This window comes from Sturnus vulgaris, chromosome W (genome assembly GCF_052056855.1).
Source record: "Sturnus vulgaris isolate bStuVul1 chromosome W, bStuVul1.hap1, whole genome shotgun sequence".
Classification (NCBI taxonomy): domain Eukaryota; kingdom Metazoa; phylum Chordata; class Aves; order Passeriformes; family Sturnidae; genus Sturnus; species Sturnus vulgaris.
In genome coordinates, this window is record NC_142282.1 from 19,795,304 (window position 1) to 19,812,241 (window position 16,938).

The following is a 16,938-nucleotide window of genomic DNA, read 5'->3' on the forward strand; positions in this document are numbered from 1 at the left end:
TACACCCCACGAGCTGATCTGTGGTTCTTTTTACCCGACCGTGGGGAAGACATGAGAAAATAGGATAGAAAACCCACTTCTGTCCTGGCAGCACAGGTGCGTCAACTCAAAATGGAAAACACTAACCAAGAAAGCTCCACTAAAGTAAAGGTAGCTTCAACTTCCCATGACCAGGCTGCCGGGTATTACAGAAGGAAGGATGATCTGTCAGATTCCCTTGAAGAAACCTCTAGTATGTATGCCCAGAAAAGAAATGTGTCTCGGTTTGAAAGACAGGTATTTGCTAAGGAAAGGTGTTAACCCCTTTCCTCAGATGCAGAGTGCAACCCCCTCCCTTCTAATTATTATAGTTTCAAATCAGAGGCTTTCAGGCAGAAGATATAGGGATAGGAATAACAGTTCTTTACTGATATCTAACAAGGCAAAACAGCAGAAACAACAACAGCTATAAAAATTGACAAAACAGAACAGTATAGCTCAGTTCCAGTCCCTTTTGGCCACAGGCCCTCTCTCCCTGCGCTCAGTTACCGGTGGTGGGGGCAGGGCAGGTCCCGCGCAGTCGAAGAGGGCTGGGTGATGGCAGCAGCGGCCCAGGTGTGAGAGGGATGGAGGAGCAACTCTCCCCTCACGGTGTCGGTCGTGGTGCTCGGCAGAGTGTCCGGAGGTAGTAGGATGAAGTGGGAGAGGAGCAGAGCGGTGTTCGACGACAGGGAACGTGGCTCTTGGCGCTGGGATGGCAGGGAAGATGCTAGATCGGAGCACTGGCCGTCCTCCTTCCACTCCACTCCACGAGCCAAGCGAGAGCGAGAGCCCACCCCAGACCCCTGTCCCACCTTTCCTTTTCCACTCTCCCCCTATCCCCCACCCCCCTGCGAGAGAAAACTATTGCTACTAAGGTGTAGCCACAAATACTTAGCATAACAATGGGAAAAATTACACATAAAGAAAAGGGAACAATTCAACCCCCAACAAAATGATAACCAGGGCTAGAGGGGCCCTGCCTCTAGCCAGGGAGAGGCATGGAAAAACCAGGTCTTTTGGACAGTGTGGATCCAATGGCATGGCACATCAAAGCCACAAAAATACAAAGCGTTAGTTGATACTGGTCCACAGTGTACTTTAATGCCATCGGGACATGTAAGGGCAGAACCTGTTTCCATTGCTGGGGTTACAGGGGGATCTCAGGAATTGACTCTGCTGGAAGCTGAGGTGAGCCTGACTGGGAAAGAGTGGCAGAAACATCCAATTGTGACTGGCCCAGAGGCACCACGTATTCTAGGCATAGACTTCCTCCAGAATGACTATTACAAAGACCCAAAGGAACTCAAGTGGGTTTTTGGAATCGCAGCTGTAGAAGCAGAGGGCCTTAAGCAATTGAACATATTACCTGAACTACCAGAAAACCATTGTGCAGTAGGATTCCTGAAGGTGGAAGAGCAACAGTTACCAATTGGCACCTCTATGGTGCACCGCCGGCAATATCAATAGAATCGAGATGCCATAATCCCCATCCACAAGATGATCTGTGAGCTGCAGAGCCAAGGGGTGGTCAGTAAAGCCCACTCGCCCTTCAACAGCCCCATTTGATTTGTGTGCAAGTCTGACAGAGAATGAAGATTGACTGTGGACTATCATGCATTGAATGAAGTGACTCCACTGTTGAGCGCTGCTGTGCCAGACATGTTGGAGCTCTAGTACGAGCTGCAGTCCAAAGCAAAAAAGTGGTGCACCACTATTGACACTGCTAATGCATTTTTCTCCATTCCTCTGGCAGCAGAGTGCAGGCCTCAGTTTGCTTTCACCTGGAGGGGCGTGCAGTACACCTGGAACCGACTGCCCCAGGGGTGAAAACACAGCCCCACCATCTGCCATGGACTAATCCAGGCTGCACTGGAAAAGGGTGAAGGTCCAGAACATCTGCAGTACATTGATGACATCATTGTGTGAGGAAACACAGCAATGGAAGGATTTGAGGAGAGGATCATCGCAATTATGCTAGAAGCCAGTTTTGCCATCAAGAAAAGCTAAGTCAAAGAACCAACCCGAAAAATCCAGTTCCTGGAGGTAAAGTAGCAAAACAGCCAGTGTGAGATTACCACTGAAGTCATCAATAAATTCACTGCAATATCTCCACCAACCAGCAAGAAGGAAATGTAAGCTTTCCTAGGCACCATAGGCTTTTGGAGAATGCACATTCCTAAGTATAGCCAGATTGTGAGCCTGTAAGAGTCAGTCCAGAATTTTTCCATCTAATGCCTACTCCCATTGGGAAGAACCTCACTCTGGTAAAGCAATTGTTGCTTCACCAGGATTTAATTGAAATTTTGGAAAGGATCAAGGAAAACGGACAAAAAACCTTAATAACTGTTCATCACAATGTGGAAGAAATACATCATGTCTTGAAAAGAGTAAAGAAAGATGCTGAACACAGGTGGTGGGATACTCTCTTTGGAGGTCACCTACTGCTACAGGTGTCCTGAACAAATTGTGTCATCCCATCATTGTTCTCTTGATTTTGGTTTTGATTGGTTTTGTTTTATCAGCAATCCTATACATAATGAATTAGAAAATGATGAAACGGTTAACACAATTGACATCTATAATGGATGTACACAAATCGGTCACTGTTGATATCCCTAAGGTTATTGACACAAAACGAACTACATGAGTATTTGAAATAGGATACATGATTTTAACTAAAATTGCTCATTTTAATTTTGTGGTATTTTGAATTAAAATTGTTTATTTCTTTGTAATCAAAATTTGAAAAAATTGTTTATTTTTTTTGTAATCAAAATTGAATGTATATTTTAATTTAGAATTGATTATTTGTTTTTTTTTTTCTTTCTCTTCTTTTCCATTTCCTTTCCCTTATCTTTTTCCAACTTTTCTATTCTGTCTGACTCTCTGTCTCTGTTTTCCGGGATATGCTACCAACTTGGAGTCCTGAAGACCTCGCAATTGAAGACTTCGAAACAACACTACAAAGGAGCCCTCTTGACGAAGATCATGAGTCACAGGGTGGTGTAAGAGTCGGTCTGGAATTTTTCCCTCATATGCCTCACGACCGTTGCAAGAATAGAGGCTAAGACCCTGAGGACCCCCTCTCTCTTCAGACAGGAGTTCTGGCCTGGTCGAGGTGTATGCTCATGTGATAGGTTGACTTGGGAAGAAGAGACTCAGAGAGAGATTTTCTCTAAGAGAATTTCCTCTGTGGGGGTTGGGATACCTGCAACAGCCAATTAGAGAAAGTTAGTTCGCTCTGTGAACACACATTTTGAAGGAGGCAATCCGGAACTGAGGCTCTTTGTCTTTCCAGTGGCTGAGCAGGTAACATCAATCCGAGCTTCCCCCTCCCCCATATGGGGGGGGGAGGGGGGGTGAGGCTCAGGAGGCCGCTTGGGCCCCGTTTGCCAACGAGGGGACCCAATGGCCGGGGGAAGAAAAAGTTGTGTGATAAGATTTTCACAGCTTCCTCCTCCACCGGCCTGCGGCTCTGGCGTGGGGGGGGAGGCCGAATCTTGCTGCTGTCGGACGGGCCGGGCCTGCCCGGGTGGCCATGAGCAGTGTGGGGCTGCTGGCCCAGCCCCAGAAAGGCTGATTAACACCTCAGCCGCCCCCCCTAGCGCGGCCTGAGCCTGGCCCAACTTTTGTAGTTGTCTTAAACTTTAACTCTTTAGTGCTCAGATAAGATTTGCAAAGCCTCCAGCCTTTCCTTTGAAGATGAAAGCAAATAAGAAGATTTCTGAAGTCAGTGACGTAAGAGCTGAGTTCTTTAGATGGAAGGAGAATGAAAAGATGCTGAAATGGCTGAAAACCTTTTTGTAAAATTGTAGGGATGAACTGATGTACTGAATATTCCTATAAACCATGGAAAGAGACATGGGGGGGTGGAAATGTTTCATTTCATAGATGGTTTGACTAAAGAGCACCTGTGTTAAGAATTTCTGCCCTGAGAAAAGAAGGGGATTTCAGTTTTCTGAAGATGAAGCCTGAGCAGAGAGAAAGGAGACAGAGAGAATCTTTGCTGTCGAACATTTCATTCTTAAAAGTAATACCCCATGAGACAGACATGGCCCACATCTACAACTTTGGGACAGCTGTAGAGTTGGGAGGAGCGTCACGGTTGCAGGTTCCCGGGCGGATGCAAATCGTGAAAGATAAAAATCACAAGAGAACTGTCTTTTTCCTTCTTGTAGGAAAAATCCCTACAACTTCAACAAAAAGAGGCTTCTCTCTCCAGAAGTGAACTGAGAAAGACTAAATTGGGAACTGACTGAAGTATTTGTTATATGTTTGTTTTGTTATTATGAAGATTGGGAGAGGGAGGGAAGGAGTGATCTGAAAAAATACTATTCTGATTTTTTTTTTCCTTTCTCTTTGTTTGTGTAGTTAATAAATTTTCTTTTATACTCTCTCAAGTTTTAGGCCTGCCTTGCTCTTTTGCTCCTGGTTCTGTCTCACAACAGGAAAAATAAGTTTATTTAAATTGGCAACTCAAAACAAAGACATTAATTAACCAAGACAGCATAAGGAGAGGAAAAATAAAAAAGAACATCCAATATTGAAAAGTGGGTGTGAAAACAAGGAGGCGGAGTTAGACCTATTTGCTTCTGCCTTGAGAATGGCCAGGTCACACTGGCCCCTCCACCCCCGCCAGTCGCGCTGCCGCCACCACAGTCATGGGGGAAGTGGCGGCAGCAGGGGACATGGCTCTGGCGAGGTCCCAGCCGGTGAAGGAGGGCTTTGGCAGCAATGGACACCGCCGCATCCGCCACCACTGCAACCATGGACATCTTCTCCAGCTAGACCCCCTTCCCATCCCTGCTCACTCCTGAGGGGGCGAGGGGAGGGGACACCCAGCCTGTGCAGCCAACGGCACCGCTGCTAGAGGTGGAGCTGGGCGGCAGTGCCTTCGAGAGGGCAGAGAGGAGCCTTCCCATGGAGGGAGCAGTGCCTCTCCCACTCTAAGGCCCGTGAGTTTCCATAGCAACACCGCGTGCCAGGGAGCTGCCTTGGGAGATGACATCACTGAAGTGAGCAGGCCCTCAGCCCAGCTCCCTCAGCGGTTTCTCTTGTTTATGGGTCAAGCTACAAATAATATAAGAAGAAAGCTGCAAAAGATAGATGGAGTTCGAGACATAGATAAATTGCTAGAAGTGGCCTAGAAGGTATTTCGAGATGGGGGCCCAACTGAAAGAGTTAGACCCTTACCTAGTAAGAAGGCAACTCAAGAAAAATCATCCAAGAAAACTCCCCCTATGGACAAAGATCAGCGTGCCTATTGTAAGAAATTGAGACATTGGAAGAATGGCTGTCCAGCGTTGAAACAAAAATCCCCAGTTCCCCAACTCCCAGTAGAACAAAGCTCATGCTCAGAATGATGGGGAACAAAGGCTTCTCCCCCAGCAGTGCATTCGGTTATAGCTAAGCTGGGGAAAGATGACATCAAGTTTTTGGTAGATACTGGAGCAGCATATTCTATGTTAAATACCTTAGAAGGGAAATTGAGTCAAGATACTGTACATGTTGTTGGGGCAACAGGGGTAAGTGAAACACAGCCTTTCTTCCCACCTTTAAAATTCAAATTGGGGAAGCACTGGGTAACCCATCAATTCCTTTGCATGCCTAACTCCCCAAAACCATTGCTGGGGAGGTATTTGTTAGAGAAATTGGAAGCAGAGATTAAATTTATAAAGGGAAAGGGTGTAAGAGTTGTAATTCCTGAATCTAAATTTATCGAAGTTGCTGCACTTTTTATACAGGAAAAATGTGGTGAAATCCCCACTGAAGTTGAAAATGCAGTCAATCCAATAGTGTGGGCCAGTGATACCCCAGGAAGATCCAAATGGGCAGAACCAGTGAGTACTGCACTCAAACCAGGAGACACATTGGTAAGGCAAAAACATTACCCTTTGAAATTAGAGAATTGTAAGGGATTGGTATCTGTAATTGAAAGATTCCTACAACGTGGGTTATTGGTGCAATGTGAGTCCAAATTCAACACCCCCATATTAGCCGTTAAAAAAGCAGATAAAAAGAATTATCGATTAGTACAAGATTTGAGAGAAATTACCAAAATTACAGAGGACATACACCCAGTAGTAGCCAATCCCTACACTCTTTTGACCACACTGACAGACGAATTAGGCTGGTTTACTGTTGCAGACCAGAAGGATGCCTTTTTCTGCATTCCTGTTCATAAAAACTGCCAAGAGCTTTTTGCTTTTGAGTGGAAAAATCCCGAGACAGGGAGGAAAAGTCAACTAACTTGGACAGTCTTACCCCAAGGTTTCAAGAATAGCCCAACAGTATTTGCAAACCATCTAGCAAAGGAATTAGAAGACTAGAAAAGACAGACCCCAGGAGTTATTCTTCAATATGTGGATAACATCCTGATTGCAACTAGAACCGGAGATGACTGTATACGATTTACCATAAGTTTATTAAATTTCTTGGGACTGACTGGGTACAAAGTTTCTAAAGACAAAGGACAGATTGCCAAAGAAGCAGTAGTTTACTTGGGGCTTGGGTTCTTTCGTGGACACTGACAGCTCAACAAAGAACAGAAAGAAGCCATCTGTTGACTCCCAAAGCCCTATAACGTAAGAGAGATGCAAGCTTTCCTGGGAATGGTAGTTTGGTGTAGTTTGTGGATAGTAAATTATGGACTGCTGATAAAATCCCTATATGGAGCATTAAAAGCAGCTGAAAACAGAATTATTACATGGACTGAAAACACTAGAGCAGCTTTAAAAACAGCTGAAACATTCTAATGTCAGCTCCAGAACTGGGACTGCCGGACTTAACCTTTTGAACTTTTTACATATGAGACTGACTGTGGTTTTGGGGGTACTAGCACAGCACCTCAGGAACAAATGGAGGGCTGTGGCTCACTTTTCTAAACAGATAGACAATGTTGCCCAAGGCTGGCCAGGGTGCCTGAAAGCCGTGGCAGCTACTGCCATCTTGATTCAAGAGGCCTGAAAACTCACCCTTGGGCGACACATTGTAGTGCATGTACCCCATGTAGTAACAGCTGTACTTGAACAAAAGACATTGGGTGTCTGGTAACAGGATGCTTAAATATCAGTCACTGTTGTTAGAACAGGGTGATGTTACCTTGAAAACAACTTCTGTTGTTAACCCTGCCATGTTTCTGTCCTCCACCTTAATTAATAATGTGCCTGAGCATGACTGTTTTCAGACAATCAAAGAGGTCTATTCTAGCCAACCAGACCTGAAGGACGTGCCCCTAGAAAATCCAGATTGGGAGTAACTTCATAAGAAATGGTAAAAGGATGATAGGCTATGCAGTGACCACCCAGGACAAGGTGATCGAGGCAAAAGCCCTGTCAGCAGATGTGTCATCACAGAAGGCTGAACTGATTGCACTGACGAGAGGCCTAGACCAGAGTGAAGGAAAGACAGTAAAGATATGGACTGACTCAAAATATGCATTTAGTGTTGTCCACACCCATGGAGCCATCTGGAAGGAGAGAGGACTTCTGAATGCTCAAGGTAATAAAATCAAACATGCTGAACAAATACTTGCCCTCTTAGAGAGCATTAAAACCCCACAGAAGTAGCTATCATACATTGTAGAGGTCACCAAAAAGGGAAAATCAGAATTGGGAAATCGTTTTGCTGATAAAGTAGCAAGAGGAATTGCAGAAAAAGGTATTCTCGCAGCAATTCCACAAAAAGAGATTGATTTGTCATGGTTCACCCCAAAATATGACCAAGCAGACCAAAAAATAAGTTTCTTAAAGCTGAGATCACAGAAAATGGATGGGCTGTTACACCAGCGAATCAGGTTGTAATCCCACCCCCAATCCTTCAGGAGCTAGATCAGAAAGAAAATGAAAACACACATTTCAGGGTTCAAAATCTTTTGAAACATCTAAAAAAGGTAATAATAGCAAAGGGAATGACTTATATTGTACAATCAGTAGTGAGTAAATGTGAAATCTGCTGTAAAAACAACCCTGATATGAGGAAAAGAGTTGTGTTAGGAGTAACAAAGGCAAGGGATCTTCCTGGAGATTACTGGCAAATAGATTTTGCAGAGTTACCACGCAAAGAAGGATACCGGTACATACTGGTATTAGTTGACACCTTCAGTGGATCACTGGAAGCTTACCCTTGTTGCACTAACACAGCCAAGGAAGTGGTAAAAGTTTTGCTCAATAATATAATTCCGAGGTTTCGGGTTCCCTTGGGGATATCATCAGATAGGGGACTGCACTTTGTTACAACAGTAGTTAAAAAGGTTAGCCGTATTTTGGGAATTACTTGAGATCTGCATACACCTTATAGACCCCAAGCGAGTGGTAAAGTTGAATGTATGAATGGGACTCTCAAAACACAAATTAGCAAGATTTGTCAGGAAACATCTATGACCTGGGTTCAGGTCTTGCCTATAGCTTTACTGAGAATCCACACAGCCAAGATGGAGGGATAACATCAGTCCCTATGAAATACTGTATGGCAGGCCATATCAAATTCTGCATGTTCCAGGACAAATTCATATGAGGGAGAAACTTAATTTACAGAGATATCTAATGGCTTTAGGTTCCACTTTGCAGAAGCTCCAGAATTACATCGTGCTATCCAGACCCATAGGACTGGACACACCTGCACATTCGTTCCAACCTGGAGACTGGGTCTATGTTAAGTGGTGGGACAGTGATCCTTTACAAGCCAAGTGGAGAGGACCATTCCAAGCCCTGCTGACTACCCTCACCACAGTAAGTCACTGGCAAAGGAACCTGGATTCATTACTCCAAGGCTTCTGCTCCTGAAACAACTGGAAAAACAGACTGATGCAGATGAGAACGTGACTTAGATGATTCTTCTTCTGTGCCTAAAGAACTGTTCATAATAATCATTATTCTTCTTTGCATGATAACCAACTGTGCAAAACACTACTGTTGTTAGATATTTACTATTGTTAGATATTTACTGTTATTAAATACATATTATTAGCAGATATTTAGAATAGAAACTCAACAAGGTAGAGGCCTTGTCAAGCCTCTAAAAGGGGAGAATGATGCCTTAAGTTTTAGCATTTATATTTTTCAGATCAGTATTGCTTAATGTATAACTCTAAAACTCCATAGCCTGTCAGCTACTGTTCTCCTGTTTTATTCAGACAAAACAATTTCTCTCTAGGCCTGAAACCCAAGGAGATCTTACTTTCTCAGGCCCCAAAAAATGTAAACAACAGTGAAGTAGGGGCGGCAAACTGGGAGAATGGGACTCCATTACCTGAAGCTGTAATTGGATGATTAACCTCTGATATGCAAATAGACCAAACTTATTTCTGTTCAGAAAACCTGTGACAGTCATCCATCTTGGGTGTAGTGTCTGCGAGACTCCTGCACTGCCCAAGGTGTATCCTTTTGAAGACCTTTCAATAAATACCTACTTTTATCTTTTAACTGTCTAGCCTTTGTTCTAGGTAGCCTCTCCAGGCATCACCTGGGGTGTGTGGAAGACAACTTCCTAACACAACTGGTACATGAACCTACCAGAAGAGGTTCCCTGCTGGACCTGTTGTTTGTGAACAGAGGAGGACTAGTGGGTGATGTAGTGGTCAGTGGCCCTCTTGGGAATAGTGACCATAAAATGTTAAGAGTTTTCAACACTGGGTGAAGTAAGGAGAAGCATCAGCAGAACTTCCATCTTGGACTTCCTGCAGGCAGACTTTGGCCTGTTTAGGAGGTCGATTGACAGAGTCCCTTGGGAATCAATCATGAAGGGCAAAGGAGTCCAGGAAGTCTGGATGTACTTTAAAAAGGAATTGATAAATATTCAGGAGCAGGCTGTTCCCATGTATAGAAAGACAAGGAAAGAGACCCATCAGGGAAAAAGACCAACCTGGTTGAAGGGAGAATTTAGTCTGGAGCTTAGGGAAAAACAGATAATCTATTGTCTCTGGAAGGAGGGTCAAGTAACTTGAGAGGACTATAAGGATGTCACAAAGTCATGTAGGGAGATTAGAAGGGCCAAAGCCCAACTAGAACTTGATTTGGCCACTGTAGTTAAAGAAAACAAAAAAAAAAAATTCTATAAATCCCTTGGCAGCAAAAGGAGTGTTAAGGAGCATCTCCATCATTTCTTGAATGCAGAGAAGCACAGTGTCAGGGGATGGGGAAAAGGCAGAGGTACTTAATACCTTCTTTGCCTCAGTCTTCAATATCAAGACCAGTTGTCCTCAGGATACCCAGCTCCCAGAGCTGGAAGCTGGTGATGGGGAGATGAGTGAAGTCCTCACAATTCAGGAGTAGATGGTTAGTGACCTGCTATGCCAATTAGACACAAGTCTATGGGCCCAGATGGGATCCACCCAAGAGTAATAAGGGAACTGGCAAAGGAACTTGCCAAATCACTCTCAATCATCTACCAGCAATCCTGGTTAACTGAGGAAATTCCAACTGACTGGAAATTAGCAAATGTAATGCCCATCTACAAGAAGGGTTTGAAGGATGATCCAGGGAACTACAGGCTAGTCAGTCTAACCTCAGTTCTGGGCAAAGTTATGGAAGAGATCATCCTGAGTGCCATTGCATGGCACATGCAGGACAACCAGAGGATCAAGCCCAGTCAAAATTAATTTCCCAAAGGCAGGTCCAACATCACCGATCTGCTATCCTTCTGTCTTAGGTTACAATGTAAGATGCAACCAAAAGTGTGTATTCTATTACCATCTTCATAAGCTGTTAAAACAGGTGGGGCAGTGTTCTTTATCTTCTCCATGAGTCAGCCCTGATAACTGAGAGGCTATCTCCTCTAATGGGCCATCAGGGTCTCACTGCATGACTCATAAAATTACATTATCCCATTGTGAGATGCTCCACCCAGGGGGAGGAATCAAACATTCCTACCTGTATATAATTGGAGGCTCCGAACACCATGAGTAGCATCTACCACTGGATTCCCAGAGGACAAGAGCTTGACAGCCACCACTGGAGAAGGACCAGATCTTTCTACAGAATCACCACTGTGACAGAACAACATCCATCACTACAAAAAGGACTGTAGCTACCATTTAATTGGGATCCTACCACCACTCTGACCTACAGGGTGTCAGGCAGTAATCTGACTCTGTCAATTTAAGCCAGTGCTTCTGTACTATTGCCTTTATTGTAATTTTCCTATTAAATTGTAGTCCTGACTTGGAATCTCTCAATGGTTTGCTGTCAAACTAGTACACCTTCTAAGACAAAGTAACCTGCTTAGTAGATGAGGGAAAGACTGGATGTTGTCTATCTAGACTTCAGTAAAGCATCTGACACTATCTCCCACAGCATCCTCCTAGAAAGTCTGGCTGCTCACAGCTTAGATGGGTGGACTCTTCTATGGGTAAAAAACTGGCTGGATGGCCCAGAGAGTTGTGGAGAACAGAGCTAAATCCGGTTGCTAGTTGTGTTCCCCAGGGCTCAGTTTTGGGGTTGGTCCTGTTTAATCTCTTTATTGATGACCTGGGCAAGGGGATTGAGTGCACCTTCAATAAATTTGCAGATGACACCAAGTTAAGTGAGTGTGTTGATCTGCTTGAGGGTAGGAAAGCTCTACAGAGAGTATGGACAGACTCAAATCAATGGGCTAGGAACAACTGCATGAGGTTCAATAAGGCCAAGTACCAGGTCCTGCAATTGGGTCACAGCAAACCCATGCAGAGATACAGGCTGGGGGAGGAGTGGCTTGAGGGCTGTTTGGTAGAAAAGGACCTGGGGATGCTGGTCGACAGCCAGCTGAACATGAGCCAGCATGTGCCCAAGTGGCAAAAAAAGCCAAAGGCATCTTGGCTTGTATCAAGAATAGTGTACCCAGCAGGACCGGGGAAGTGACTGTCCCCTTGTACTCGGCACTGGTGAGGCGGCACCTTAGGTACTGCATTCACTTTTGGGCCCTGGTCCTTGGGTGACTTTATGATGCTGTATTTGTATCCCATCTGTCTGTTTAGCTCAGAAATAAGTTCTGCGCCTTTAAAACTAGATCTGAAAGCGAAGCGGGGGAGGAGAAGCGGTGGAATGTCTGAAGCGCTGTCTTCAAAACATAGAGATAAGAGTGCAGCTCTCTCCGAGCTCAGGGCAGTGCTGGGAGAGTTCTCTGCTGCAGAGAGAGAAATGGGGAGCTTTCCTTGCTGTTTTGCTGGTTTTCCTTGTTAGCTATGACAAGAAAGGTTTTTCCAGGACTGTTTTTTTCTGGAACTGTTCAGCTTCTCTCCGGTTCAGAACACCAGGACAGTCGCCTGCCCCCCTCCCCCCCAAGCTGCTTTGCGGCCTGCATGCCGGGTCCGAGCCCCAGAGGGACTGAAAGAGACTGAGCGAGCCGAGCCACACCCCATGAAAGGACTCTCTCTGGACTACAGAAGGACTTTCTGAATTTGCCATCTCTTCAGAACAACGTGAGGTTTTATTGTTTGTTTGTACTTTGCTTGTTGAATAAACAATTTTTTCCAATTTTTTCCAAGGAGGTTTTTTCTCCCGAACCAGTAGGGGGAAGGGCCACTGAAATCTACTGTCTAGAGGAGACCTCTTTGGAGGTTTCCTTTCAAAATTTGCCCTAAACCAGGACAGCCCCTCACTTTAACAAGGACACTGAGGTGCTGAAGTGTGTCCAGAGAAGGGCAACAAGTCTCATGAAGGATGTAGAAAATGTCTTATGAGGAATGGCTGAGGGAGCTGGGTTTGTTTAGAGAAGAGGAGGCTCAGGGGGGACCTCATCACTCTCTATAACTACCTGAAAGAAGGTTGTAGTGAGGTGGGAGCTGGTGTCTTCTACTGTGCCTGCAGTGAGAGGACAAGAGGAAATGGCCTTATGCTGAGACAGGGGAGAGTCAGATTAGATATTAGAAAAAAAATTTTCACTGGTCAGGCATGAAAACAAGTTCCCCAGGGAAGTGGTGGAGTCACCATCCCTGGATGTGTTCAAGAGGTGTCTGGATCTGGCACTGGGTGATGTGGTTTAGAGGTAGTGCTGGGTTGATGGTTGGACTTGATGGTCTTAAAGGTCTCTTCCAACCTTGATGATTCTATGAACTGTCTTTAATGCCTCTGCTGAAGAGTCTAAACATGGCCTTGGGTAATATTAGGATCTTTTTGTAGAATTTAAATTTGCAAGCATAATAACTACACAGATGAGTCCCAATGGCAACAACTTGGAATAGTGTAGCTAGCAAATTATGTTGATAATTTAATTTATAAACTTTTTAACGCAAAAGAAACTGGTGAATATTTCATTCTGCTCTTCATTTGCAGCTAGAGATTGCAGCTTTCAAACAGCATAAGAGCAGACCATCACAGATAATATTTTAATTTTCCTTATATCATGGAATCACATGCAAGGATTATTTGTCCATACTTCCAGCAACTAGTAAGGAAAATTGGTTCTGATTTTTCAAACCCATCAGGCAACAAAAAAAAGCCTTCGGGGTTTGTTAGATTTTTTTAATAAGGATCTACATTGAGTGGACTAGCTATTTGCTCATAACCTTCCAAAGCCAGTTTCAAGTACAGTGCTTGATGACAGCACTCATGGAATTCTACAAACAGTACAAATATTTTTAAATCTTTTGATTCAATAGTCTAACATCTATGGAAAAAAAAATATGCATTAAAGGGGAAAAACAACAACAACAACAACAAAAAACACCCCCCCAAAAAAAAAAAACCAAGGCCCACAAACCATCCAACAGCTACACATTTCTTCACAGGTTCCTAAACAAACGGAAATAACAGATGTGCAAGTAGAATCAGAAATATATGTGTTAATGGCACATATAAAATAGACTCCTTATACCAATTACAAATATAGCCCTAGGATGCCCCATATATCTCATATTTTGCAAGTATATTTAAAGTGGACTCAGTCAATCCTTGTGTTGCAAGTTGTAATTAGGACCTAAACACAGAGTTCAGCAGATCTTTATAGCAATGGATGTGAGCTCATAAAATACTCATCTCTCTGCTATTTAACCTAGAGATATCCAAACAGCTTATGTCATTAGTAGAAATTACACCCGTCAAGCTTCATTCTTCTCTGCATTACAAGAAGCTGATTTACAATAAGTTATGCCAGGTGCAGTAGCTTGTGTCTATGCTAAGAAATCTATTTAAAAAGTCACCTGAAGCCAAATATCTCATAAATCAAAGCATTTGGTAAAGGTTTTAAAATATATTTAAGATAACAGCTGACTCAAATCATTACCTGCTCTATTCTGTCTTGGCTATATGGGGTGTGAATACCCATATATACATGTATGCATATTTCTATTTAGAAAAGTGCATCTTAAACCTGATACAGACCATAAAATGCAGCAATTTTGACTGCTTCTGACTGAAAAATAGCCAGATTTGAAAATAACCATTGTGACATAAAAAACATACTAGTATAAAGTCGTTGTGAGATTCAAAACAGAACAGTATTTCTCCAACAAGTAATAGTAACGGAGACCAGCTATAACACTGTTTGCTGCGGGAGCAGGGGGTGCTGGGTGTTTTGGGTTTTTTTTGCTTACCCTCTGCTCCAGACATCCCCTCATCCCTAATAAGTCACATCATCAGCCCTGTCACAAGAGAGCAGAGGAGCAAAGAGGGCCTCTACCCCAGGCTCGTAAGCACAGAGCCAAATGAGATCCATAAGTACCTCTCACCCATTCAGCTCCTTCCAGTGGAGAGGCTACATCTCTCAAGACCCAGTCCCGCAGCCCGAATTCCCCAGCCCGAGTCCCCCTACCGGCCCACACATAGGAGCTATCCTCCCTCTCACCATGATGCTCGAATCGCTCTCACCCGCCGCCGCTGCTCCAGCTGCTCAGCCTCACTCTCCTCCAAGCTCATAAATCGGCCGCTCCACGCCACTTCCACCTTAGCAGCCAAACATCCATCAAAGACTAACCGCCCACTAACTCCCACTTGATTCACACCTCGCCTCACCTCACCTCACAGAGGTCACACCAGGACCTCGGCAGCCAGAGGGCCAACTAAGCTGTCCGCTGAACTGCCTGCGCAGACGGGATCGTAGCGCGTCAAGATTGCTCAATATTAGCCAATCCTTCCCCTGTCGTTTCACCCCCACATAGGGAGGATAACTAGACGACGAAAGGCTCCTATCAGGGAACAAAGCAAGCAAATCTCCAGTACTCTCCCCATCAGGCACAGGAACGATAACTGGTTCTGCGCAGGGTAGGAGCATGACCCTCACCACGTGACGTGGGAGATCACCAGACTGCTAACCTCGCAGGAGTGAGCAGTGTTCTTCAGCCCCACAGAAAGAGCTGTGGCCCGGCCCGACTCGGCCCCACCACGCCACTCGGCCGTCTGTAACAATGGCCCAGGAGGGGCGGGCAGGCAGGCAGGAAGCTGGATTCCCTGCAGGGCAAGCAGGCAGGCTGTCAGGTGGTGCTCGGGACGAAAAGGGCACCATAATCAATCCCGGAGAAAAGTGTTTGTTGAGAGACATGCTAGTCTGGCGGGAGTTAAATTTAAGACGCAGATCAGCAGCTTGCAGGGAGAAAGAGGGAAAAGGAGCCTGCTACTGGCAGCAGCTTCAGCCAAAAGGCATAATGACACCTCCACGCATGGGCCCTGGCACAATCCAGGGAAGCTGGGTGGAATGGTAGAGGTGTATACGCAGAGATGTCGGGGCCCTCTTTTGCGTCTCAGGTGTGGCTCAATGAGATAGGAGTGGGATGTGCCAGGTGCCTGCGTATGCTGCTGAGGGTGGTGATGGTTTCTTCCCCCGGCGAGGTAGCTGGTGGCAAGTGTATGTCCCTGCCGTGGGGACTCATTCAGGGGACCTGTGGTGGTGTGCTCAGGCAGCTGGACATGGCACTATGTTCCCTTGCCTTGGCCAACCCCAGCCCTGTTGCCCCATTGACCCCGTTAGCTTTCTTTTCCTGCCTTTTCCTTTTCCTCCCGTGTTAAAAATGACAATGTAATATTGGCTTTCGCATTTATGTATTAGCTTATGCATGCTGATATTGACCATAAATATTCGGATATAGTACAATGTATAATTCTATTTAGCTGTTCATTAGTATAACATAATCTATTAGTTTAAGTATGTACCGTATAGTTTATAGAAATGGTGGTGTAATGAATGTATTATATTTTAGGTGTGAAAAACGAGGGTCATCTTCCTGGTAAAATTTAAAAAGTTTAATAGAAGACAATAAGAGACAAACAATAAAGCAAAAGGTTATACGGCCGGGTACTTAGCATTCAGCCAAGAGCACACCTGCTGTTTTGGAGATACCACTTAAATTCATCAGGCCGTTGCATATTCATAGACCTGTCATGCTTATTCAAACTTTTCTATAAACTATTTTCCATATTCCAGGAACTGTTTTGCATGGCCACTCCTTGGGTCTGCCTTTTTAGAGCATGCATGTTTCTTGGCTGTGGTTTTAATTTATTTTTCTTATCAATCTTAATTTCAGCTGTGATCTTCAGTTTCTACAGATGGTCAGTGCTGGTAGCTGGTGTATCAGTAGCAGGTGTTTTCACTGGGTGTTATCCAACCAAGCAGGTAGTTCACTTACTACAAAGACACTTTATCAACTTATGTTACTCCTAAAGAAAACTATATCTTAAAAAACATTTCAACACCACACATATAGTATCCACCCTAATATTTGCGAAAAGCCAATACCATAATATGTATTTAAAACATAGGCCTTAGCAAAAACACAAAATGTTTAGAATGCTTCTATATGACTGAAAGAATGGTGGAGATAATTATGTTGGTTCTCACATCTGCCAACTGACCTCTCCAAGAGATAAGAAAACAGTGACAAAGCAGAGCACTGGAGAAAAATCGTAAAATTTGTTAACCCCTTATCAGAGGATGTGGAACAACAGGATGGAAACACAAGAAGAAATAAAACATATCTCACAGGATGTCATGCAGAAAAGTTAGACTGTAAAG

At 44.4% G+C, this 16,938-nt stretch overlaps 1 protein-coding gene across 7 annotated transcripts in view; it reads right to left on the reverse strand.

The window, feature by feature from the left end:
• The window catches only part of LOC148220029 (transmembrane protein 161B-like), a 169,575-nt gene extending 154,400 nt beyond the window's left edge, over positions 1–15,175 (reverse strand). The window contains exon 1 of one of the 7 annotated variants that reach the window (XM_088155441.1): positions 14,951–15,173. Coding sequence is in view for 5 of the 7 variants with exons in the window: in XM_088155439.1 (XP_088011565.1) it covers positions 14,802–14,849 (48 nt within the window). In the remaining 2 variants the exon portion in view is untranslated. Of the gene's footprint in view, positions 1–14,778 lie in introns of all 7 variants that reach the window. The other 6 variants (XM_088155439.1, XM_088155440.1, XM_088155444.1 and 3 more) reach the window with 6 other exon arrangements.
• Positions 15,176–16,938: the final 1,763 nt, after the last annotated feature.